This window comes from Callithrix jacchus, chromosome X, assembly GCF_049354715.1.
Source record: "Callithrix jacchus isolate 240 chromosome X, calJac240_pri, whole genome shotgun sequence".
Classification (NCBI taxonomy): domain Eukaryota; kingdom Metazoa; phylum Chordata; class Mammalia; order Primates; family Cebidae; genus Callithrix; species Callithrix jacchus.
Window position 1 is genome coordinate 102803970 of NC_133524.1, and position 27979 is coordinate 102831948.

A 27979-nucleotide genomic window follows, 5' to 3' on the forward strand; every position below is an offset into this window, starting at 1 on the left:
AGTCTTCCGGGAGGATCCACACTACACACAGGCTTTCAAGGCTTCCGCGGAGAAGCTTGGAGGCAATGGCTGTTGTAAACGCTAGTAAATGCTAGTTATTTTCAAGGAGTTCTCAAAGATTTGGAATAAAGGTGAGTAAAGAAGAGAATGCTGCTTAGGAATTACGGGAAAGGAGTGTCGTTTTGTGAGAGTCGTTTCTGTGAGGGAATTAATATCTGGGTTTTGTGTTCTGTTAGATTATTTTAAAAGTCCACAGTCGGGGAGGTGGTAATGAACATGACACCTGAGAAAAAATATTCTTCAAGAGGTAGCAAAAGCTAACTTTTTAACAGAGCATTTTGTGTTTCCAGCAAAAGTCAGTGGTGGCTGAGATAAATGATGAAACGAAAGTTGGGAGATTAATCTTCCTTATTTTGAAAAGGGTTATGATAATCTTAAATAAAAAATTAAGTTGTTAGTTGGGGATGTTGGTTTTTTTATATTACTTTGAATGTGTTGATTGTGTTTCTAACAAATCTTTCTGTTTTGGTGGAGTATGTTAGTAATCTAAAGTAATGCATAACTGCAAATTCGAGTATCTCTGATAATTAGCAGTCTGGTTATTTGTCAAGGGATACATAATGACTTAATATAATAGCTTTTTAAATAATGTGCAAAATATGATCTTTGTATTTTTCTGTCAAGAGAATGGTATGTTTCAATTTGTACTGCAATAGAAAAAATCTAAAGATCACAACAATAACAGGCATATCTTAATATAATAAAACACAACAAACAATATGCCTAGTAATGAAGGATGCCTGATAAAAAAGGATGTCAGGGGAAAAAGGAGGAAACTTTCCATTTCTTTCTTCCACATTTTACTTAGCATGTAGTTCCTATGTCAGCATAAAAGCTGAGATGAGAACTTAAAATCATGGGAGGAAAGCTACTTTCCCCAAAATAGTGAAAACTTATATAAACATGGAAAGGTGTTCAAATATGTGGCTAAATAAATGTAACTTCAAATAGCGTATTCAACCATATATGTAATGAGGAAAACATCAAAAAGATTAGACTCAAATGTAAGCCGTGAACAACTCAGAGTTTGAGTACTGATGACGTGTATTTTCATCTTTAGATTTTATGTACTTTTGATTCTTTTGGAAATGAAAATGGAGCTGAAAAGGGAATAATCAATTATGTTATAGATACTTGAGCAAATAGCCACACACAAATTCCATTGTCTTTTGCTGCAGTAGGATTTTTCTGTGGGTCTAAGAAGGCTCATTACCTGATTGTTTGTGCTTTTCTTGCAGTTCAACTATTGAGTCTATAGTCCAGACTCTGGTTCAAGCAGAACATATTTATCTTTATACTCATGAGGAATAATTCATAAAATGGTTTAAACATATTATGACATAGTTGTATAGGATAGTATATTCATAGTGTTGAGTACTACGCAGCTGTAAAAGGAATAAGCTAACGCTAAATGCAGCGGTTACAAAAAATGTCCAAGGTAGAGTCTAAAATTAAGCAAATTGATGGCTTGCATCATGTAATCCTATTTGTTTATCAAAAAGAATGTGCATGCATTAGTACAGTGCATGCAATAAAATTCTGGAAATATATATGCTACTTTATCAATTGGAGATATAAGTGTTCTTATATCTCCACACATATCTTCAATTAATAAAGAGAATATTTTAACCTTCTATATATTACATTTCCCCATTTAAAAAATTTCATTTTGAAAAGAGCAAGCCTGAATTATATTCATCATAAGAAAAACATAACATTTTAGAACGTGGAAACAATTTTGTAAAGCAATTCACAAAAGGATGATATGGAAAATAATTATTAATATGGAAATATGTTCAAATATATTACTGGAAAAAATAAAGGGTCTACTTTCAAAAATCGTCCACTTTGATAAGTATCTATAGAAAAATATATAGAAATATATTGAGCAAACCATTACATTTTGACCATTGTTGTGTGGCTTTGCTTTCTTCCTTGGAAATCCAAAAGATAAAAAAAGATATGCAACATTCATGAGAGATACTGTAATGAAAAGAATTTAAATGAGAACATTATGATCCCATTTTTGTATAACACATGCACAGAACATTTAAATTGAGAATGAAAATTTCTAGAAGCCTGAGTGTCTGCGGTTCTGGTTCTGGTCACAAGATTGTGCTTGCCAGGTTGCCTAAGCTTCATCCAGACAAACATTTTTATGAGGTGGACAAAGCAATGAGCTATGTTTTGTATTAGCTGACTATGAGACAGCACGTAGAGTGTGATTGAAATTCCATTTAAAATATTGTAAATATCTAGAAGAAAAATCCCCATCAATAACTGATATGAGGACTCAAACAGAAATCATAAAAAGTGCTGCTACATAGAGTCTGGCCCATAGTAGACAGAAATCAATTGTCCTTTCCCTCCTCTCTTTTCTCCACCTCATAATTTTCATGAAGGATGATTTTAGCATGAATGAAATAACATAACTGACACAGGGAACATTTCATATTATAAGAACATGAAGGAAAATAGATGGCATCTATATCATGGATGAGATTTTGCCTTATTCCTGTGTTTTGGAATGACATGCCTGTTAGAGTTTGGGTAGGGAAATTTATTTACACCTTTTCTATTTCATTGGTTTGATTTCCTGCCAGCCAAGCCCCAGGAAAGACAGTGAAACCACAGAAGTGAAGAGCGGGATAGAGATCCTGCTGGACAAGCAGTTAGAGTGAGAATCAAGACAGCTGGACCACAGGGCCAGACCCACCAGGATCCACCTGACAGTGGGTAAGACTCTTCCCATTTCACAAAACATTTCATGGCAAAAACATGTCGAGAACTTGGAGAATAATGTATTTTGCTTCCTGCTCTTTAGCTCTCATAGCATTTTAAATTAAAAGCCACATTTTATGTAAGGATCATGTGAGGTTGAGAATTTGGGGTATAATTCATTTTGCTTCCTGCTCTACAGCTATAATGTTTGCAACTAAAAGTCATAACTTCTAGTTTGGGGAAAGAATCTTATATATTATACCACTATGAAGAAATCATGCAAGAGGCTATTCAGGTGTCTACCTGACTCTCTAGTCCTTGACAACTATGCCAGGTTGTCATACCATATACTAGATAACATAGTTAACAAAGGTTTCTTAGGACCTGCTTAAGGTCTTATGACCTTCTTGAATCACCTGTATAGTCATGCATGGCTTAACAACAGGGCCATATCCTGAGAAATGCTTCATTAGGCGATTTTATCTGAGAACATCATAGAGTGTACTTGCACAAACTTAGATGACATAGCCTACTACACACTTGGGCTATTACTCCTATACCACAAACCTGTATACCATGTTACTCTACTGAATACTGTAGGCAGTTGCAACACAATAGTAAGTATTCATATATCCAAACATATCTAAACATAGAAGAGTTATGGTAAAAATATGACATAAAAGACAAAAAATGGTAAACCTGCATAGGGCCGTTACTGTGAATGGAGCTCGCAGGACTGGAAGTTACTTTGGGTGAGTCAGTGAGTGAGTGGTGAGTGAATGCGAAGGCCTAGAACATTATGTATACTACTGTAGACTTGAATACTTAGGCGATATTAAATTTATTAAATTTTTTTTTCTTTCCTTAATGATAAATTAACCTTAGCTTCTGGTAATTTTTTACTTTATAAATGTTTAATTTTTTACATCTTTTAACACTTTTGTAATAATACTATCAAACACAAACACATTGTACAGCAGTACAAAAATAACTTTTTTCTTTACATCCTTGTTCTATAAGCTTTTTTTTTCTATTTTAAAAATTTTTATCTTTTTTCTTTTCAAACGTTTTTTGGTAATCACCAACACACACATTAGCCTACGCAGGGTCGGAATAACCAATATCACTATCTTCCATTTACACATCTTGTCCCACTGGAAGATCTTCAGGGGCAGTACCACTCATGGTGCTGTTGTCTCCTAAAATAACAATGCCCTTTTCTAGAATACCTCCTGAAAGACCTGCTTTGTGGCTGTTTTATGGTTAATTTCTTTTAATAAGTAGAAGAAATACACTAAAATAAGATTAAAAAGTATAGTATAGGAAGTATATAATCTACTGTCATACTTTTATGCCGGTCTCGGTGTACTAAGTTGTTTATGCCCGCGTCACCACAAACACATGAGTGATGAGTTGTGCTTCAGTGTTACGATGGCTGTCACCAACATCAGCAGGCAACAGGAATTTTGCAGCTTTATTATAATCTTACAGGAACACCATCATATATGCAGTTTGTCATTGACTTAAATGTCATTATGCACCACATGACTGTATTCTCTTAAATAATATTTTATAGTGGTTTAACAAACAATTATTTCCCAGCAACTATCACAAATCTGTGACTCATAACCTTGGGCTCTCAGTGAGATTGTTGATGCTGAGCCTCAACAATCTCATTGTGTCCATGAGCTCTCCTTTGATTGCCTTGAGTGGCAGCTTAGAAAAGATTAGAACCCAGCATTCACTTATGATAACTCAGAGGGTTGCAAAAGCCCAAATTTTCCAAGAACAAAAACAATGTTCCCGATACTGCCAAAGCTCCTCCCACACAATTCCCTTTCTATTATACAACAGAAAAAATAAAGATGTAATATTGGGTTTGTGTTATAATACTTCTTTTTTTTGTACCCCACAGATATATTCCACATCTCTAACCCCATCTGTCTGATACCCACTACTCAGTTTTCTGACTTGTATCTTGTCTACATTCTCATCGTTTACCTTCTTCCTACTTAGGAGACTAAATTTTTTATCTGATCCCTTTTCTTCTTTGCCATGTTTTTTTAATGTAATCTTATTATCACCCATTGAAAATACTTCATTCAAGCTAGTTTGTGAAGGTTCAGGGGGATAAAAGAGGCTCCAACAGGCCAGAACCATTTACTATCCCTAGAGCAATAGAATAAGACTTCTTAAAAAACAAACAATAGAATGAGACATCTTAAAAAACAAAAACAAAGAAAAATGAATTTTCCAGATAATTAGGTAGCTAAAACTCTTATTATTATTGTATTGCTAAATATATTAATATTTAATATTTGGACAACCTAGATTAATATAGAGATACAGGTGACCCATGCATCCTTGTTGACTATGATATCTAGGATATGAGAGATGACAAGCTAGCATTGTTGTCAAGGATTGGAAAGTTTTCTCTCCACTGAGCTAATAAAGGTTTCAAACCCACATTGTCTGAATTTTTGGCTAGCTGTCTGAAAACTTCAGAAACATAACCCTGTCATAATGCCTCGGTGACAAAGTAGTAAAGGATAAACTTAGGGTCTTGCCGACAGAAATCCATATCTCATTAAATAACTCTTTATGTCATTTTAAATGTGGTTACCAGGAAAATTTTGACCCAGGCTGACCCTTCTGTTATGAGTATCTGGAAGAATGATGGCTTCTTTCTTTAGAGTCCCCAGTGCAGACAGTTTTCTGTCTTTCCAACTGATCATTACACAAAGAGTTGTGTCATATGCAGCTCTGTGTCTCTAACTTGAATAGCAAGAATGCAGCAGGAGATGTGTTTACCTGCTCACTGCGATAATGAATGGGGTTGTGAGGGCCTCACCAATTTTACCTAATTTAACAATTTTTGTTTTTATAAATAGCATAACATTATTGTAAGACACCTAAACCTCAGAATCATTATCCACTGGCAATGTGTAGGTTTTAATGCTTCCTGGGAAATAACACCTGACAGTAAAGGCAATAAAAATCTAAATTTAAATCTTAATTTTGTGAATATTTTGAGAATAAAAAAGCTCAGCAAGAGAGTATAAAAATACAACTTTCCTGTACCGAATTGGCAGTTGCAAACCACAAAGCACAGGAGCAAGGAATTGCCAACTGTTAATGAGGCTAAAATGAAAATGACATTTCTCTGTATAACAAATGATTATCAGCCCCTGTCCAGGAATCGCCATATCTGAAAGGGAAGTTGCTTCCAGGCCCCTACAATGCAAAAGGGACTTCTCATAACTGCTCTAAGGCCAAGTGAATGCTGTCATGCAGAATGGTCAGTGCAAAAGCATAGTGCAGGCTGGAAGCCGTGGCTCACGCCTTTTAATCCTAGCATTTTAGGAAGCCAAGGCAGACAGATCACCTGAAGTCAGGAGTTTGAGACCAGCCTGACCAACATGGCAAAACTCCATCTTTATTAAAAAAACAAACATGGGCCGGGCGCGGTGGCTCATGCCTGTAATCCCAGCACTTTGGGAGGCCGAGGCGGGTGGATCACGAGGTCAAGAGGTCGAGACCATCCTGGTCAACATGGTGAAACCCCGTCTCTACTAAAAATACAAAAAATTAGCTGGGCATGGTGGCGCGTGCCTGTAATCCCAGCTACTCAGGAGGCTGAGGCAGGAGAATTGCCTGAAGCCAGGAGGCCGAGATCGCGCCATTGCACTCCAGCCTGGGTAACAAGAGCGAAACTCCGTCTCAACAAAAAAACAAAAAAACGTGAGTTTGGTGTTGTGGCACATGCTTGTAATCCCAGCTACTCAGGAGGTTGAGCCAGGAGAATCACTTGAACCCAGGAGGCAGAGGTTACAGTGAGCTGAGATCCTGCCACTGCATTCCAGCCTGAGCGACAGAGCACGATTCTGTCTAAAAAAATTTAAAAAATTAAAAAAGCATAGTACATGAAAATATTTTTTTAATTTGTGTGGGAATGTAGATGGATGTTAGAAATGGAAAGAGGTCAGGATAATAAGTATGGTTGTTGCTAAAGATGGTTGTAGTTCACCAATATGTTCACCAAAAGAGACATGAGACTAAGCAACACTCACTCACCAATTTCCTCACAGTTCAAAAGTGAACAATATCATCTTTGTTTCTACCAAAGAGACAAGATTCCAAGCCCTGTAGACAGTGAATACTCGTGGATAGAGGGCATACCTCCTGTTTTGGGGTCAGACTTTGGCTCTGACTTTGTCTCACCCTCTTCCTAGCTTTGTGACCATGAGCATTAGCAAGGGTGCTCATTTCTTTGTTTCCTGCATCTCCACCAATTATATCATTTATTTGCCTCTTTGTCAGTCAATTTAGGTAGAAAAATGACATATTATTGTTGTTTTATATTTGCATCTCTTTGGTTATTAGGGAAGGTGAATACCTTTTATGTATTAGTTTTAATTTCTATTTTGAATGTTTGGGTTTTGAGGAGCCCCAGTAAATGGCACCTCCCTTTCTTCAGCGAACAAATTAGATAAATTGATATAAAACAACTGGAGTCGCAGATGGAAGCAAAAATGTCAACATTGGTACAAGGGGAAGAGGAAGTTGGAGGGTATTGATTACTGTGAGAATCAAATAGGCCCGTTTATTTATTTCTTATTTTATTTTGAGATGGAGTCTTACTCTGTCACCCAGGCTATAGCGCAGTATTATTCTACACAAAAATAATAGAAAAATGTAAACATATAAAGGGAATGACATGTAGGGACACAAATATAAATGTAAGGCCTTCTGAACAAAAAAAATGTACTTTGTGTGCCAATTTCAGGATATTCAGACACATACATATCTCTTGAAGGATACAGTGGCACCGTCTCGGCTCATTGTAACCTCTGACTTTTGGATTCAAGCAGTTCTCCCACCTCAGCTCCCCAACTAGCTGGGATTGCAGGCACCCACCACCATGCCCAACTCATTTTTGTATTTTTAGTAGAGACAGGGTTTCACCATGTTGGCCAATCTGGTCTCCAACTACTGACCTCAAGTGATCCGCCCACCTCGGCCTCCCAAAGTGCTGGGATTACAAGCATGATAACAGAACTCCAAATTTAAGCAAAGCCACCCAAATAGCCTAGAGGTTTCTAGCTGTACAGGGAAGGACAAAGATTCCTGTGGCGGCACCGTATAAGCTTGCTCTCAAGGAAGTAAAGATTAAAAGGGGGGAAAATTATTCTCCCAGAACATTGTGAATTGTCTGTTTATGTCTTTTGCCCATTTTTACCCTACCATTATTTCTTATTAATATGTAAGAGATACTTTAGCGATATTTTTGCATTAAAAACAGTTTTGCCAAGTTTGTTCTTATATTTTCAAATTTGGTTTATTGTGTTTTTACCAACAAAAATATTTTTCTTGTCAATTTCAGTATATTCGGATACATACATATCTCTTTAAAGATTTTGGCTGATGTTTTATATTTAGAAATGACTTTAATTGAAAGAAACGATGAAACTTTCTGAAAGATGAATGAGAAGACCTGAATAAAAAGAGAGATATACATCATGTGCCAGAGCCAGAAGAATTAAAATTTCAGGGAATTATTTATCCACAAAATAATGTATCAATTCATTTCAGTACAAATAAGGATGTTGGGGGGCTTTTAATAGAGCTTGATCAGTAGGATCTTGAAATCATTTTTAGAAATGAGGTGCCAAAACAGGAAGAAAAATATGTAAAAGATGTTCTTTACTGAGTCTTTATTATATGATAAAGGCATTTCTACCTATTTTTTCCAGAAAATCACCCAATCTTGTGGTTTGAATATAAATTAAACAGACACGTGTTGCCATTCCACTTTCAATTGCTTTAAAAATGATAATCTTTTCGCTTTAAGGAAATTTCAGTTTAACTTGGTGATTCTCTTCCCTTTGGGGGAAAGGTCCCCTGCTAGTCCCGTCACTGGGAAGGGGCGGAGCCTCGTCGGAGCCTCTTCGAAGGGAGCTGTACCCGGCCAGTCTTGGGGGAGGAGCAGCATTTCAAGAGGCTGCAGCTGACGAGAGGCTTCAAGGTAATGGCTGTCTTAAAGCCAGTTATTTTCTGGGAATTTCTTCGGGCCTTGGTGTTAAAGTAAAAAAAAAAAGAAATATAGATTGTTGATTGAGAGAGGTGGGCATAGAATATGGTATTGTTTGAATTGCTGTTATTGGAACGGAATTAATCCTCTGGAATTTTTGTTTCGCCCGATATTTTTAAAGTCCTCCGTGTGGGAGTGGGCTATCAGATTACAGCTTCTAAATTAAGACTTCGGTGAGACGTGCTGCTCATGTTAATTTTTTACGTGGTGTTCCATATTTCTATCTTTGTTACAGATTTTTTTATATTTTGACTTAAACACGTATTATTCTACACAAAAATGATAGAAAAATGTAAACATATAAAGGGAATGAAATATAGGGACACAAATATAAATGTTCATGAACGTAGAAAGGGATTCAGATATGCCGTCGAGTGATAACACTTGTAAAGATGTATATTCGTTTTCCTTAGGAAGAGAACTAGACTCCCGAGTTAACAGTCAGCATCTCTGAGTGTTCATTTATGAGTGTTCAGATTACGGAGATTTTTTTAAAATTTATTTTTCACTGGTTTCAACATTTTTAGAATTATTTTTATTCGTGCTCATTTTTGGTATTAGAAGAGCATACTAAAGCCAAAACAGTATACCCATTTTGTTTCAAATACATAAACACACGTAGACACCACAGACACGCTCACATACCCCCTTGTCTTTTGCCAAGAGTGGAATTTTTCCTGGACCTGATCAAGTGGGTAGCCTGGTTGCTGTTTCAACTACAGCCCCGCATGTGTCCTCCCTGTAACCCATCCTTTCAGAACCACTTTTCTGTATCATCTAAGTTTGAGAGTGAGAAATGGAGAGGATTTGGTTTATTTCTATGAACTGTTTTAAAAGTATTATGTAGTATGGTGCATGTTATATAGCTGACAAATGAAAGTATGAACTTGTAGTGATTTGAAAAGTTGTCTGAGAAGTAAAAAGAGCAAACTGCAGAATGGTAAGCACCATATTATTTAAACATAAACGACTACATTAATACATGTATACATAAGTCATTTAAACATAAAAGACTACATTAATCCACATGTAACCAAATCAGAAAAAAATATAAACCAGCATGCTAATTGAATTATTTGTGTAGTTGAAGAGCTAGGGCAGGCTTCACTATCAGTATTTTTTTAATTATTAATACATATTTAGCTCTTTTTTAACAAAATCAGAAAAAGGATTGTGGTAAAATGTTGCAAAGTTGGGGGAAAATTTCATTTGATGTGATTCACTAAAAAATCACATTGAAAATGCTTATTAGTATGGAAAAATGTTTAAACCATGAGCTTAAGCAAGACAAAAAGCTGATTTGAAATCATCTGCATCCATATGTTTATGTAAAGAAAAACTATGGAAAGATATACAGGAAATAATAATGTCTTTCCAGAATTATACTTTCTTTTTATATATCTTTCTCATATTTTCAACTTTCAGTAACCACGATCCGACCATTGGAGATGAAGACATTCAGATTCCATTTTTAATATAATGCATAAGAAAACTAAATTTGAGCATGGTATATTCTAGAAGCCTGAGAAAGCTGTTTCTTGGCAGGATGTAGTTCCCACCATTCTTCCACAAGGATGTTGTAGTAACAGTTCTGTTTCTTGTCACAAGATGGCGCTTGCAAGATATCCTAAATTTTCTCCAGACAACTATTTTTATGAATTGAGCAAACAAAGCAGTGAAATGTATTTTATTAGCAGACTATGAGACAGCATATAGAGTGTGATTCAAATTCCACTCAAAAAATTGTATGTGTATAAAAGAAGAAGCCCCACCCAAGAACTGATGTGAGGACTCAAACAGAAATCATAAAAAATGTTGCTGCAAAGAGTCTGGCCCATAGGAGACACCAGTCAATTGTCCATTCCGTTCTCTCCTTTCTCCACTTATAATATTCCTGAACGATATTATTTTAGCATGAGCCAAATATCGTAACTGACAAAGAGAGCATTTCATATTGTAAGAACATGAAGCACAAATAGATGGCATCTGCACCACAGATGAAATTTCACCTCATTCCTGTGTTTTAGAATAACATGCCTATTAGAAATTAGGTAGGGAAATTTATTTACGCCTCTTCCATTTTGTTGGTTTGATTCTCTACCTTTATCAGAGATGCACTTAACATGGAAAATCTGCTTGTGATGCCAGATGAGCCTCAGAAAAACAGTGCAACCACAGACACGCCAGGGAGGGTAGGGCCCTGCCAAACAAGCAGTTGGAGTAAGAATTAAGACAGCTGGATCTCAGCACCAGACCCACTAGTATCTATGTGACAGTGGGTAAGGCTTTTTCCATTTCACAAAACATTTCATCGTAAGAACATTCTAAGTTGAGAATATGGAATACAAGTGATTTCACCATGGCTCAGTAGCCATAACATTTTAACATTTTAAATTAAAATCCACAAATTTTAATGTTGGGAAAGAAATATATGCTAAACTCCGGTAGGAAAAGTATACAAACAGTCATAATGATGTCTAATTATGGAAGACTAGGATGTCTGAGCCATCTGCCTGACTCTCAAGAAATCCTTAAAAACAATCCTTTCCAGTGGGTAGCCAGGACATCCATTGTGAATCTCTGACTTCTAAGCTTATTCTCTTAACAAGGTCGCTGTCTGGATTAGTTTAGGGGATGCAGACTTTCAGTATCTGTGTCTGGCTCCCTTGGGTAGCCAGGGAAGCACTGTTAGCTTAGTAGAGTCTAAAGAGGATTCTACTGGAATAAACCTTGAGAGGCTCCAAAGTACAAAAATATTCAATAACATATGTCCCCAACATATTCCCTAGTTTCCCTGGACATCTCCCACCACCCACTCATACACACTCATTCCTTAGATGTAATAGCTATAAGAAGGACTACAAACTGGGGTATTACAGAACTACTCCTTTTTTTCTTAGATTTTTAAATATTATCCCCCAACCACAATGTTTATTTGTCTTATGCCTAATATTTATTCATCTTTTGTCTTCTTCATTTTCATCATCCATCTACCTACTCCTTTGAGAGAAAAAATCCCTTTGCTTATTCTCTTTTTTCTTTTCCTTTCCTTTAAATGTATACACTCTAGTATTGTCTATTTGAAATTACTTATTCAAGCTTCCTTGTGAGTTTTCAGGGAGGCATGAAAATGCCAGAGAAGAAGAAAGCTGTTTAGTAGCCCTAAGGCAACAGAGGCCTCTAAAACCACCGCTTTTCTAGTTAAACCAGAAAAACACAGACCAGCGACCTAAGGAATTTTGTTAGATGATTGAAAGTTCACTGATTTCTAACCTGTATCCAGATAATAATGCAGATCTATGGTTTATTTGAAGCCTTTTCTTTCCTTATTGCCTTCTTTTCTATGTCCATATCTACCTCTTGCTTCACACTTAAACTGTCACTGAACTTTAAAAAATTATTCTAAACTTGTAATATGTTTTGATATCTGGTGGCATCAGTAGTTCTCCATGTAGTCTGCTGTTAAAGTTAGAACTGGGTCCTAAACCCCTGTCTCTACATCTGTTTGTGAATTTGGAATACATAACAGCCTTGCCATAATACTTGCCTGAGGAACTCTGAGGTTTAGACATTGGATCTTTAACAGTCTCTCACATCTCCTTACTAAAGAATTGATAATTACCTTTATTTAGAATGGTGGGAGGAATAATTTTTGTCCTGTCTGGTTCTTTTTCTATGGATTTCTCAGAGAATGGTGGGGCTAGCGGAGGACTCCTTTTTTTCTTAAAATTCCCCAGGGCAAACCCCAGATAGGTCTTCCTTCTTGCTTGTTTGTGCCAGAAAAAACACTACAGTTTAGTCTGTCTACTGGAATATGCACAGTGCAGCAGAGCTTTGTTTGTCTATGCACTGTAACGATGGGGTTGTGAGGTCCTCATCAAACTTGTTTCCATTTTATTCCTTTTTAAAATATTTCTCCATCATCCTGTGTCTTGACTTCTAATAGTTTTATTCATTGGCATGTGTAAGTTTAGCCTGGGAAAACCTACACATTGCCTTGGAAGCACAAAATCTCCAATGTGGCAGATTTATCCCTCTGCGACCTCTAAGTCACTGGTGGATAATTCTTCTTTTTTATTCATATACATTTTACCAGGGATTATGGAGACTCTTTGATCCCGGCAGTGAATAACTATATCTGACTTACCTTTTCCATACGTGGGATGCTTGTTATTAGTAAGCTTTTCCTGATGTTCTTCTTCTTCAGGTGGGCTGATATTCAGCCAGTTTACATTAATAAGATTGGACTCTTTGTTTAGAGAGAGATTCAGTTGTTACTTGTCTGTGCTTCTGCCTTGGGGGTCATTGAATATTTTGAGTATCTATGAAATGTCTAATATTCTTTGTTTACCAATGTCTGTGGCCCACTCATGGTCTTTGAGAGTGTTCTAACTGGAATACCTATACTTGTTATATAAACCTTATGCACTAAAATATTGATATTTATTTATTTTATGACCACTCCGTTTTCCTGTCATATGTTACTCAGTTTCTGCTTTTAACTGGGGACATATTCTTAACTAGATCACTATTACCAGATTGCAGCATTTTGTTTTCTACTTCTTTCTCCCTATTTCCTTACTTCTCAAATTGCAGAAGAAGGACTATTTCCTCTATTTCCATGCATATGCTTTAGTGCCATGTGATAACTTCAGTGTGGATAAAGGCTGTGCCAATGGGGATAAATTTCATGTACTGTACAATGCTGATGTCATCTGGTTTCTTGACATATGTCCTGTGCTAACTAATTCTCAATGAAAGAGTTATTTAGTGAAGACATGTATTTAAAGGAAGTTCTATAACTGCATCAAAGTCAAGTGTCTTAGATGCTGTCCCCCCATGCTTTAAAGCAAATTCATAAGGAGAAGTTAGTAAAAATTAACAAAAGAAATCAAAGTAATTTACATTTTTAACGTATTATTTCTGCACTTACAGAGGATATTTTTACACGTCTTGTGAAACCCACAGCCTCTTTGACAATCATTGATTCGAAATACAAATCAAAATCCCTATATGCATCACCATTACTCTCACAGTAAAATACAAATGTCTTATATTGGTCATATTCTGATGGGATGCCTTTTTAAGACTCAGGTTTAAAGAGGTATAATTTACATAGAGTTGAATTCACTCTTTTAACTGTACAGTTTAATGAGCTTTGAGAAACAAACCATCATGTAACTACCAGTACAGACAAGCTGTCAAACCTTTCCATAACTCCAAAATGTTCCTTCCTGCCCCACTGTAGTCAGTCTTTATCTCTATGTCAGTTCCTGACAACCACTCATCTGATTTCTGTCCCTATAGTTTTTCATTTTCCATGATGTCATACAAACATACTCATAAAGTATATAGCCTTTACATCTGGCTTCCTTCACTTAGCATATTTTTAAAATAGTCACCAATGTTGTTGCATGTACCAGTAGTTTATTCCTTAATTTAGTCAAGAGGTATTCTGTCATATGAATTTTCTGCAATTTGAGTATCCACTCACCAGTAAATTTGTAGTTTTTGGCAATTATGATTAAAATTGTTAAATATTCTAGAATAGGTCTTTGTGTGTGTGTACCTAACTTTTCATTTCTCTTGAGAAAATACATAGGAGTGGAATTTCTTGGTTTTATGGTAGGTATGTGTTTAATTACATTAGAAATTGCCAAATTGTTTTCTAAAGTAGCTGTGATGTTTTGCATTTCCACCAGCAATGTATGAGAGTTCCAGTTGCTCTGCATCAGAATTTCATTTTCTTTTTAATATTAGCTATTCTTATAAAGGTGTTAGTGGTATCTCATTGTGGTTTTGCTTGCATATCCTCAGTTACTAATGGTGTTGTGCATCTTTTCGTGTGTTCACTTGCCATTCATATGTCTTCTCTGATTAAGTGTCTATTTAATTGTTTGTCTGTTTTTATTGGGTTATTCAATAATAATCTTATTGAATTTTGAGAGTTCTTTATATATTTTAGATAAAAGTTCTTCAATACATAGGTGTTTTGTAAGTATTGACTCTCTGGGTTTTCTTTTCATTTTATTTTTTGAAAAGCAGAAGTTTTCAAGCCGAATTTATTAATTTCTTATAGTCCATGCTTTTTAAATTCTAATAAATCTTTGCCTAGACCACAATCTCAAAGATTTTGTACTTTTTTTCTATAAGTTATAACTTTTGGTTTTATATTTAGGTCAGTAATCCATTTTGAGTTAATTTTGTATATGCTCTTAGCTGAGGGGTCCAGAAGAATATTTTAGCATATGATGTCTAGGTTTTCCAGTATCATTTGTTGAAAAGACCACCATTTCGTTATTTAATTACCTTTGTTCAAAATCTGTTGGCCATATTTGCTGGTCTGTTTACCTTCTGTTGATCTATAGGTCAATCCTATGTCAATAACAAACTGTCTTAATTACAGTAGTCTTGAAATCAGGCAGTATGAGTCTTCTAACTTTTGTATTTTCTTCTCAAAATTTGTCTAGCTGTTCTGGTTTCTTTGTTTTTCTCCATATTCATTTTGGAGTTAGCATCTCAATTTCTGTGAAACACCTACTGGGATTTTGATTGAGATTACAATAATTCTACAGAAATGTTGGAGAGATACATCCTAAAATTGGTATTTCAGTTATTCAGTCAAAGAACATGGTGTATTTCTTTATTTATTTATGTCTTATTTAATTTATCTCATCAGTGTGTTGAAGTCTTCAGCATACAAATCTTGCACATAGTTATCCTTTGTTACTTATTATTTCCCAGTTTTTAATGCTGTTACAAATGGTACTTTTAAAAACTTAAAATTCCAGATTATATTGTATAGAAATAAAATCAATTATTTTATATTGACCTTATGGCATTATTATTAAACTTACTTATTAGGTCTCAAAGCTTCATAGTTGTTTTTTGGTAGATCCACTGGGATTTTCTTCATAGATCATCTTGTTGTCTGTAAATGGAATTTTACTTCTTTCCTTCCAACTCATAAGCAATTTATTTTTCAGTCCTTATTATATTGGCTAGAATCTCCAATGTAATGTTAAATAAAAGTGGTGAAAGCAAACATCTTTGCATTGTTTCGAATTTTAGGGGAAAAGCATTCTGTGTTTTACCATATGATATTAATCATAGGGATTTTGGTGTTTGGTGTTTTTGTAGATACCTGTGTTTAGGTAGAGGAAGATCCTTTAAACCCTTACTATGCTGAATGTCTTTTATCATTGTTTGTAGAAGGTTATTAGTTTTTTTTTCTTTGGTAAAATTTGAGAGGATTTTTTTTCTCCTTTTTGGTCTGTTGATATGGTGAATAACATTGATCGATTGATTGATTTGCAAATATTGAACCATCCATACATTCCCAGGATAAACTCCATTTGGTCATAATGTATTATTCTTTTTCTTTATCATCAGCTTTGATTAACAGCATTTTGTTAGGGACTTCTGTGCCTATGTTTATTAGAGATATTGATCTGAAGTATTCATTTGTTATTTTATTTTGTAATTTGGGTATCAGGTTAAACCGTGCATTATAAAATACGTTGGATAGTTTTTCCTTCTTTCCTCACTTAATTGTCATCTGGCTTGCTTCAGTTGGAGCCAGGAGTCAGTCCTACAGGATTTTTTTCAATGATTCTCTACTCCAAAATTTTAGTAGTCCCTTCATACTTGTGCCACAAGAGGAGGGTCTCTCTTCCTACTCTTGTTCACTTGACAGCAGTTGGCTGCTGTTATTATCAAGTGCTAGGCTCATGGTGAGGCAGGAAGTATTGTCTGTTGTCCTCTGTAGCCACAGCCTTAGTGGGGCTCTATGAATCTCGGTGGACCTTAGGGTAAGGCTTTCTCAGCATTCTTTCCTCTGCCATGGCAGCTAACCTCAGATTTGTATATGTGGTTGGTTTTTGGTGAGAGATATTTTCCTGCCTCTTTCTCAACAATAGGCAAACACTACTTTTCATTCATGTAGGACCTAGGCCAGAAAAGGTTTCCTCAGGAACAGGTTTTTTTTTTCCTTCTACTTCTCCCTGAGCAGCAATGGATCTCTGCCTTTGTCCTGAAAATCAGGGGGTTTCTTATCTCTCCTCCCTAGGCAAGTAAGGTTTGCTTCTTTCTACCCCTCCACCAAAAGCAAGGGATATTTACCTGGGTTCAGGAGAGGGTTTGCTGCTTCTCCTCTAGCATTTTAAGGCTTTTGCTTCTCATGACAGAAGGGTTTTGTGGGGTTGTATGTCTGTCCCCTGGCAACTGCTGGTTACCTTCTGCATACCAGAACCAGTGACGTAGACTCTTTTAGGTCTCCTGATTTGTCCTGAGACATTTTTCTGAGCTTCTGGTTAAAGACTGAAAAAGAACTTGATAGTGAGTGTATAAGTCTTTGGGGCTCCAGATATTCCAAACTGACAAAGCTAACCCATACTTTTCTTTAAGTTCATTAAGACTTCAGCTTGTATGACAGCTACTTCTGTCTCCATGCTTGGATAAAGGTTCGTATGTTTTGTCTTTCTTTAAAGGAGCTGGTCACCCTTTGGAATTCACTTTAACTCAGTTCCCTAACTAAGCTCAAGGAAAATTATGATTTTGTACATTATCTCAAGATTTATCATTATTAAGTTATGAGCCACATTCTCTTATGGCTTTTTATATCCTAAATGGAAGTAAAACTGGTGCTTTTGAAAAAATATATGTATGGGTGTTATTTGGGGGGTTTTGTTGTTAAGTATGCTTTAAGAAGAAGCAGATGCTTTCTAAGCATACTTGCAAAGACTTGCTTTTTATATAATGGCTATTGTTACATTTTTCACTTAAATTTTTATTTAAATTGCTATACATTAAAATTATACTTTAAAGTATCATACACTATACTTAACCATTTTTTTGTATACAGTTCTCTGGATTTTAACATATATATAGATTCATATAACTACCACCACTATCAGAAAAGTTCCATCACCCTCACAACATCTTTGAGCTGTCCCTTTATAGTCACATCCTTCCCAACTTGTAACACTGGCAACACTTATCTTTTCACCATAGCTATACTTTTGTCCTTTTGAAAATGTCATATAGAGGAAATCATAAGGTATTGTGGTAAACACATCCTAGGTAACCCACTCCCTTATATAATCCCCATGGTAAGAAAACACTTTCAGCTTCTATCATTATTGTCATTATTAATAATAATATTAATGCTGTTATGCAGAGTGAGTTGGTTTTGGCCCTCTCTTCCAGGAAATAACCATCTAATAATTAAATGAGACCATATATCAAGTGCTGAGAACATTGCCTGGCATATAGAAAACTTTTATAGGTATTAGATATTATCATATCTGTAATGTTATCTGTCTTTATCATGAAAATATTAATAGTGCACTATTAGCATTTACTATTATTGGTTATCATTCTTCTCCACCTCCTTTACAAATTGGTGAAATAGAAAATATTATCCATGGAATTAATCTTTCCTTTTGCATTTCATTTTGAAAATGGTGCCATAGTATAGCATTTCCTGATTTATATACAATATGAAAAATATCCAAAATAAAGCAAAAAAATAATTTTAACATAATTATCATACTGTGTTCATTTTTTCCAAGCTTGTAAGATGATGACAGAATAAAAAATATTACATTATAAAATATATAATGAAATAAATCTCATCATTTAAAAAAGCCATATATACACTGGCCCGATAATCCTATTTAGATTATATAGTAATATTTTGAAGGCATTGAAAGGATTAATTATATAATAAGAATTATGTTATTTTCATTGTAATTTTTATAGGATCAATTATTTTGTTCTACAACTAGAAAGAAAGACTGGAAAACACAAAGCCTTTGGTAAAATAGAAGTCTAATGTTCCACTACCTTAAAGAGATTGGAATAAGGTGATCCCATTATTGAGTGGTTTAGGATCACACATTCCTAGTGAGTTGCATCCTTTTCCTAAGTCACTTTGTGGTCCAGAAAGGCTTCCTGAACTCTATCTATCATGATCAAATTCTGGGAAGCAAGAGAAAGGGGGAAAGTGTTAAAAAAAAAAAAAAAAGCCCAACCTGGCTACTTATTCCCCTCTAGAGATGCTATCTCTAGAATCTTCACAGCAATTTCTGCTTGCATTCTTTGGCAAGAAATTTCATCACATGGCCATGGCTTGCAGGGAGGGAGTCTGGGAAGGGCAATATTTTAGGAGATTAAATTGCCACCTTCAATACAACTGAGGTTCTGCTAATGAGGAAGAATGCAAAGAGTGGATCTTGGGTGAGAACTAGAAGTTTCTGTCTCATTCATTGTAAATGTGATATATGACTAAAAAAAAAAAACAAAAACATTAAACCAGTAACAGAAGTCTATAAAAGATTGGAAGGCAAAATTTCTTGTGGCAGAGAGAACGCTACATGCTTGTCAACCTCTGTCTCATTTTTCTGCTTGGTTCACAGGGAGATTACATTCCCCAGCCAGTATGGCAGTTGGGGCTCCATGTCTAAGTTCTGGCTAGTGGACCATTAACTAGAAGTGATGTTTGCCAGACATGACCGCTAAAACCTTCCATATGACTCTCTATTTTCCCTCTTGTTTAGGCTGTTAGCTAGATGCAAAGAATGTAATGAAGGAATGCAAGACCCAAGGACATGGTAGAGCCATAGGATAGAAGAAGGTTGGGTCTCCTAATGACTTTTAAAACAGAGAACTTGCCCCTTTTTGGCCACTGATGCCTTATATTGAACCTTGACATCAGCAAAATAAATTTTAGGGTATTGAATCTCTGAGATTTAGGGGTTGTTTATAGCACAAAGCATTATATACTCTAATTATTAGAGTCCCCAATAATACACCAGCTTAAAGATGGCTTTCAGTGATTTATTGGTATTTTATTTTAATATTAATACTTATATAAATGTAATGTTAAAATTGTAGTTATTATATATGAGTAATATTATATGATACAGATGCTAAAAAAAACTTTATTCCCCAGTTATCACTAATGATAATTAAAATTTACTTTCTGAGTTAAAAAGCTATATTTAAATTTAACATAGAATTTTGATGAACAGAATATGCAAAATCTATTTCAGACATAAATAAATTTTAAGAAATTAATTTCCTTCATTGAATCACGCAAGTAAAAACAACAAAACACAAGAAACAGAATTGTCAATTATTGATGAGGGCATATGAAATGAGTGCCAATAATTTTTAACATCTAGCCAAAAATAATCATGTATATGAAGAAATCTCTGCAACTTTCCTGAAAGTTTTAAGAGAAGAATGAATATAAGTAGAGACGTACCATGTCCTGAAAACAGAAAAAAAAAAGGATTCTAAAGAATTAAAGTCTCCCTCACATAATGTACAGTTTTTGTGTAACCCAAATTGATAACCTTAGTGGTCTGTTTTAATGGAGCTTGACCAGCTGGGTTTAAAAATTCACCTACAAGGGTAAGATGCCAGAGATAGCAAGAAAAAAAATAACATAAGGAATATTCGTAACTGGGTTTTTATTATATGATAAAGTGATTTGCTACCTCTTTTCTTCAAGAAATCACACACTGGGTTTGAATAGAAATTAAGCACACTTGTTGGCATTTCACTCAAAAGTTTTTTTAAAAAGGAACATTCCTGCAGTTCAGCACTTCAGCGGTTTCTCTTGGCAATTCTTCCTCCTCTGATCCAGGGAGGGGCTTTCTGGTCTTCATACACCCCGGGGGCGAACCCTCCTTTGGGCCTCTAGGAAGGGAGCTCTGCCTGGCCAGTCTTAGGGGAGGAGCTGCATTTCACCAGGCTGCAGCTGACAAGAAGCTTCAAGGTAATGGCTGTCTTAAAGCTAGTTATTTTCTAGTGACTTTTCGCGATCCTAAAGTTTAGAAAAATAGAGATGGCAGCCTTAGAGTGGTGGGAAAGGTGCGTAGTTTTGAGAATTGCTGGCATTTTGAAGGAGTTAATCCTCTGGAATTTTTGTATCTTCCAATGCTTTACAAGTCCACAATGGGAGAAGAGGTGATCAGATTACTGCCTCTAAATTAAAGCTTCAGTGCAGCATGGCCGTTCATGCTAATTTATTGACTTGGTATTCCCTGTTTATATTGCTAGACAGTCTGTTATAGTTTGGACGTTTAGACATTTACTAATTTGCACAGAAAAATAACTTAGAAGTATTTGACAGCATGGGGAGAATACACCTATAAGTTGATTGATACATTAAAAGACTGTATGTGTCACATGTACATAAGCATGGAAAAGAGATCAAATATGTAGTTGAGTGAAGAAGATACTTTCACATAATATATGCATGTATATATGTGATTTTTAAAATCTGGAAGAAAATAATATCTCAAGTTAACAGCATTTCTGTGTGATCAGGTCACCATTTTAACATTATTTTTAACCTATTTCAGCATCTTTAGATTAGATTTCTCAGTGATTATTTTTATAATCATGAAAGAAAAATGAAGCTGAAACAGCATACTCATTTTGTTTCAAACATATAAACACGCATAGATACACACAGACACATTCCCATATCCCTCTTGTCTTTTGCCAATAATAGAAACTTTCCTGGACCTGATCAAGTGGATAGCATAGTTGCTGTGTCAACTACAGGCCTGCATGTGTCCTCCCTGCAGTTTATTCTTTCACATCACAGATACCAGTGTGGGCAGGAAGAACCATTTTTCTGTATCATTTAAGAGTGAGAAACAGAGGATCTGGTTTATTTCTATATGCAGTTTTCAAAATATTACATGGCATGGTACATCTATACAATGAAATACTATGCATTTGGCAAATGTCCGAGAAACAGTATAAGGTGAAAAAGATTATAGAATAGCACATACTATATGTTCTCACTTAAGAATAAATATGTATGTTAGTATACTTATGTATGTTACTACAACCAAATCAGAAAAAACATAACTGTGAAAGTGTTAACAGGATTACTTGCATAGTTGTAGACACAGGGATGGCTTTACCTTTTTCTTATTTTGGAAATTATTAATATATTTATTTGGATTTTGTTACATCTTCAGGGAAATATTAAGATAAAATGCAACAAATTTGGGAGAAAACCTCATTTAAAGTAATTTATAGTAAATCATGTGGAAAATATGTGAATGATGTTCAAGCTATGCTCTTGAGTGGGATCTGACACTGGTTTCAAATGTGATACATTTATCTTTATATGTAAAAAAATGTGGGATATATATATAGAAAATATTCATAGTGGTTATTTGTCTAGAGTTGTACTTTCTTTTGCATATATCTTTCTGTGTCTTCACAATTTTTAATAAGCTTCTGGATGTTTTCATAATCAGAAACACTGTAGTTGTAGACATTATGATCTGGTTAGAATCCCACACAACAAAACCTTTAAATTTAACATAGAAAATTCTAGATGTCTGAGAAGGCTCCTGGCTGGTTGGATGTAGTTTCCATCCTTATCCTATAAGGATGGAAAGAAGATCTAATCATGAGTGAAGTCGCCTTCAACTCATGAGCAGCTCTGGTTGTCATCATAAGAGGGCGCCTGACAGATTTTCCAAATTTTCTCCAGCCAACCATTGTTATGGAGTAGACAAACAAAGCAACGAAACTATTTTGTATTAGTAAACTATGAGACAGCATATAATTGCAATTCCATCGAAAAATATTTTATCTATAAAGAAGAAGAATTCCACATGGTAACTGATGTGAGCATTCAAACAAAATCTCCAGTCTGACTCATAGTAGACACAAGACAGTAGTTACTTCTTTTTTGTCTATCTTCACTCCACCATACTTTTCTTGAGGGATGATTTCAACATAAACTAAAAAGCATACATTTATCCCAGAGAGCACTTCAAATTATGAAAAGAAGGAAAATAAACATGGCATCTACATCAAGAATGAGATTTTTGCCTCATTACTGTTTTGGAATGACATGCCTGTTAGAGTTTAGGTAGAGAAAATTCTTTACACCTTTCCCATTTCATTGATTTTATTCCCTGCCTTCCTTTTGGACAGCCTGGGTTAATATCAGAGATGCACATTACCTGGACAATCTGCATGTGATGCCAGCTGAGCCCCAGAAAGACAGTGCAACCACAGAAGTGCCTAGTTGGGTAAAGGCCCTGCTGGACAAGAAATTGGAGTGAGAATCAAGACAGCTGGACCACAGGACCAGACCCATCAGGATCCACGTGGCAGTGGGTAAGACTTCCCATTTCACAGTAAAAACATGTTGAGAACTTGGACAATAATGTATTTTGGCTCCTCCTCTACAGCCATCATAGGATTTTAAATTAAAAGCTGTATTTCATGTTAGAATCATGTTAAGTTGAGAATTTGGGGTACAATTTATTTTTCTCCCTGTTGTGCAGCCATGACACTTTACAATTAAAAGTTATAACTTCTAGTTTTCGGAAAGAATCTCACTTTTTAAGCCATTATGAAGAAATAACCAAAGAGGCTATTCAGATGTCTCCCTAAGGTTCAGGCCAATGACAACTGTTAATCCTTTTTAACTATCCTATCCAAGAAGTTGTCATAGCAGCCATTCTGAATCTCTGCCTTCTAAGCTTATGGTTTTAGAAGGGTCATTGTATTTTTGTCTGGTTCTAGGAGATAAAGACCCTATTGTGTTTGTCTGCCTGCTTCAGGTGAACAGTGGAGCACTTGCAGCTTAAAAATTATAAAGGTGTGTTTTCAACTAGATCACTGCTCCTCAAAGTGTTCTTCATAAACATGTATCCTTAGATGCACTTGAGAATGTTTTAGAAATACAAACTTTGGAGCTCACGTCAAACCTTCTGAATAAAACTCTATGGGGCATAGAAATATAAGTACTTTGGATGATTCTGACACAGGTTAAGTTTGGAGACCCATTGCTATAGGTATCACATTAGGGACAGAAAAGTATCAAAGTATTAATTACATAATAGAGTTTCTGACATCCCATCACAAACTCTCTCACCTCTGCTGCCATCTGTGTACATTCACTCCTTAGTAAGCATGCTCAATAATGAGGGAAAGTTCTTGAATTTGAGGTATTATAAAACAGCTTTTCCAGTTTTTATCCCCCCAAACTTACATTATGCTGCATTTTCCTTTTCTGTCTCATGCCCCACTGAGCAATGTTCTTTCTTTTATTTCTTCTCCATTTGTAATTGCTCACCTCCTGTTTTGGCAAGATAATTGTATTTGCTTACACTTTTCTTCTTTTCCTTTTCCCTATTTCAGTATCTTCCAGTATCGTCCTATTCAAACAACGTGTTCAAGCATCCTTGGAAAATTGAGGTGGAGAAAAGGCAAGCAGTAAACCTTTTGTAGTCATAAGACAAAAGAGACTTTGTTAAGAGTATTGTTTTGGGTAGGACTCGCATTAGCAGTGACAAAGACAGACAGCCACCTCAACCTTTGGTAATAACCCTTGGCACACAAATATAAATCATAATGGAGTCTGAATATGTACTGTGCAAGTGGAAAGACCAGTTATGGCCAGCAAAAGTTTTGTCCAGTTCTGAAACTTCATCAAACAGTAAGAGAAAAAAGACACTTTCTCTAGAAGTTCAAATACTCTCACTAAATGAAAAAATTAATGTAGACAGCATGGAAACAAAGATCCTAAATAAAACTCAAATTGAAGCCATTGCTGCCTCATTAGCACTACAGTCAGAGGCCGGTGCTCCACCTACAGAGGACACTGCCTATGGAAGATCACTAAAAGTGGCACTGGATATTCTAAATGAGGGAACAAATTTGAGTCAAGCAAGCACTTCAGATGAAGAGGAGACCACTATGCTGTCTGAAAATATATCACAAAAAGTGTCCGATTCACCCCCTCATAAAAAATATCGGAAGGATGAAGGCAACTTACAAGAGTGTCTTGAGGAAATTGAAAACTCAGTATGCTTGTTGGCATCTTCAGAAAGTGATGATTCCCTGTATGATGTTAAATCACAAGAGCACACAATGGTCAGTACTATTCCAAGTGAAATGGAAACAAAGTCATTAGAAAACTCTAGCTGCTGTGAGACTTTCTCTTCACTTTCAGAAGATAATGATGAAAAAGAGGACAAGGATAAGATTGATATTTCAGCAGTTATGTCTGTGCATTCTGCAGTCAAAGAGGAAAGTAAGTGTGTTAAAGATGAAAAGTGTGTTCCATTTTTGCCATCAGATATCCTTACTATGCCCAAAGCTTTGAAAGAAGAGAGCCAGGATACCTGCCCAGAGATCCTGGCTGTTCCCTCTGAATGCTCTACCTTCTCAGAAAATATTGAGGATCCTGGAGAGGGTCCCTCAAATCCATGCTTAGATACCAGCCAGAATCAACCTTCTGTGGAATCAGAGATGGGGGCTGCAGCATGCCCCGAGAGTTCTTCACAGGAATGCCAGGTTTCACTTAGTACCTCTAACCCTGTCTTGGATTATTCACTTCTTAGGAATAGTGAAAGAAATTTTCAGAGACTGGATTTTGAAGACCTTGAGGAAGAAGGTCAAGCCTCAAGTCGCATTAATCTTTCTCTATTAGATGATGAGGAGGAAGAAGAAGAACTTCCACGCTTCATTTTACATTACGAGACACGTCCATTTGAAACAGGAATGATAGTCTGGTTTAAATATCAGAAATATCCATTTTGGCCAGCAGTGATAAAAAGTATCAGGCGAAAAGAGAGGAAAGCAAGTGTGCTTTTTGTTGAGGCAAACATGAATTCTGAAAAGAAAGGCATTAGAGTAAATTTTAGAAGATTGAAGAAATTTGACTGTAAAGAGAAACAGGCACTAGTGGAGAAAGCTAGGGAGGATTATAGTGAAAGTATTAACTGGTGCATCTCACTGATTTGTGACTACAGAGTTAGAATAGGTTGTGGTTCCTTCACAGGCTCTTTGCTTGAGTATTTTGCTGCTGATATTAGTTACCCAGTTAGGAAAGAAATCAAACAGGATACTTTCAGGAACAAATTTCCTAAGCTGCATAATGAAGATGCCAGGGAACGGTTGGCTGTGACTTCCCAGACCAAGAAAATGTCCTTCCAGAAAATTCTCCCTGACAGAATGAAGGCTGCTCGGGTCCGAGCCAATAAGAACCTAGTGGACTTCATTGTGAATGAAAAGGGAACAGAGGACCATCTTCTGGCCATTGTAAATGGCACAAAAGGATCCAGATGGCTGAAATCATTTTTGAATGCAAACAGGTTCACACCCTGTATTGAAACATACTTTGAGGATGAAGAGCAGTTGGATGCAGTGGTGAAATATTTACAAGAAGTCTACAATCAGATAGAGCAAAGAATGCCGACTTGGATAAAAGATGATAAAATTAAATTTATTCTAGATGTTCTTCTGCCAGAAGCAATTATTTGTTCAATTTCTGTTGTTGATGGGTTAGATTACAAGGCAGCAGAAGCAAAGTATCTAAAAGGGCCATGTCTAGGCTATAGGGAAAGAGAATTATTTGATGCAAAAATCATATATGGAAAGAGACGAAAACCACCAGCAAATCAAGCTCATTGAATGTGGTGAAAGTTGAAACCATGACAGGAAGCTCTCGTAGATACTAGTTTTAAAAAAATCTCTGAAGAGTTCTCTCTAATACATATTTTCTGCAAATGGGAGAATGGATAATGTGTTCACTTTTCTTTTGAGATTTCTAGAATCCGTGATTATAACTACATCTTTATTTCCTCTTCTTGTGCTTCTTCAAAGTTAATTTTGTCAACACATTTCAGCAGTTCTACTTTCTCGTACATTTTTAGAAAGCATAATTCCTAAATGATTTTGAAGGGAAAGTACTATTTTGTTTTATGACACTTTTGAGTCTATGCTGTATTGTTCAATATATTGTGCACAAATATTTTAATGTTAAAATTGCACTAGTGTTAGGTATTAAGAAAGATAATTAGAAAAAGTCTAAAAGAAGCATCATTTCTATATTATTTGCTTATTTTGTATAAAATATTGGGTTTTCCCTTAAGATAGTTGAATTATTTTTCTTGCCATGCCTATTTATTTTTGCAAAAAAAGTTATCTGATATATAGAACCAAAGATAGATATGCTTTGCTATATACTATAACTATACTTGCTTTTGCAATAAAACAACTTGAAATTCAAAAATGAAGATTATCTGCATATAGTCTTTATGTGTGTGAATAACATCTTGGCATGCAGAAAATAATTTTGGCAGCCTTGAACAAGATTTTTTAATCTACACTTCCTTGAAATTCCATTTTTGGGAGTATCTGTCCTTCAATGGCTGAATAGTTCCTTAAATGAGGCTCCTGACTTATCTTCATAACTAACAGTGAGTGGATCTTCTTAATATAGCTGTCTGACCACATGTGGAAGGCAGCTAGACTTATTGTATTTACAGCCTGGCCACTCTAGACCTATGAACCCAGGCTGGCTGCTTAAGTGCCCATCTCATTTGATATAAACTGTAGAAAAGGCAAGCACTTTGTTCTGAGTCTTTTATCTCCAAATACATAGTAGTCTCAAACCAAGCAAGCTTTATCAAAATGGCTTATTTGTAGATTAGTTTCAATATAAATGCCAACTGACAAGTCATTCCAAACTGCTTGAAGGAGTAGATGGACCAGAATCTGAGAATTTGGAAATAGATCACAGAAAACGCCTCCATTTGGCTAAATATGATAATTTTCTTAGTATGGTTAAATATACACAATTAAAAGTATGAAGCCAGTAGTTGTTTATTGTAACTTGAAATATATTTTTGTGAGAATAAATGTTAGAAAAGTTAGTTTATTTTAGAAACTTGCTGTGAAAGGAAATTAATTCTAAGAGCTTAATGTGAAGCTGTTTGCATTTTTACCTGTTAGACAATAGTCACTCTTGGGTTTGTTATACATTCACATGGCTACATGTTTATTAAAGTTTGCAAAAGTTTGGTGTTTTGATTTTCAATAAAAGCATTATATTACTCACCTTGGATTTTTACTTCATCCTACTTGAAACTGTGCAGCTACATAAGTGGTGTTTCTCCAAATTTATTACACACACACACACACAATGGCTACATATATATGATTTGTTTGGAATTTTTTATTGTTGTAGTTACCATCATTTTAACACTTGCTATAAGTTATTCTAAATAATTATTCCCTTTCATGATGATTTTGTATTACTTTAATAGA

The 27979-nt window shown here is 35.5% G+C and overlaps 1 protein-coding gene across 1 annotated transcript; it reads left to right on the forward strand.

Moving 5' to 3' along the window:
* PWWP3B (PWWP domain containing 3B) lies at nt 1-27769 on the forward strand. Its single transcript, XM_017968739.4, has 5 exons — nt 1-131; nt 2664-2796; nt 8678-8806; nt 22850-23035; nt 24065-27769. Exon 5 carries the CDS (start codon nt 24278-24280, stop codon nt 26339-26341), a length of 2064 nt encoding a protein of 687 aa, XP_017824228.3. The 5' UTR covers nt 1-131; nt 2664-2796; nt 8678-8806; nt 22850-23035; nt 24065-24277; the 3' UTR covers nt 26342-27769.
* Nucleotides 27770-27979: the final 210 nt, after the last annotated feature.

What these genes read in the sequence shown, in the direction of transcription:
- PWWP3B (XM_017968739.4), top strand. Translation starts at nt 24,278, where the DNA reads ATGGAGTCTGAATATGTACTGTGCAAGTGGAAAGACCAGTTATGGCCA.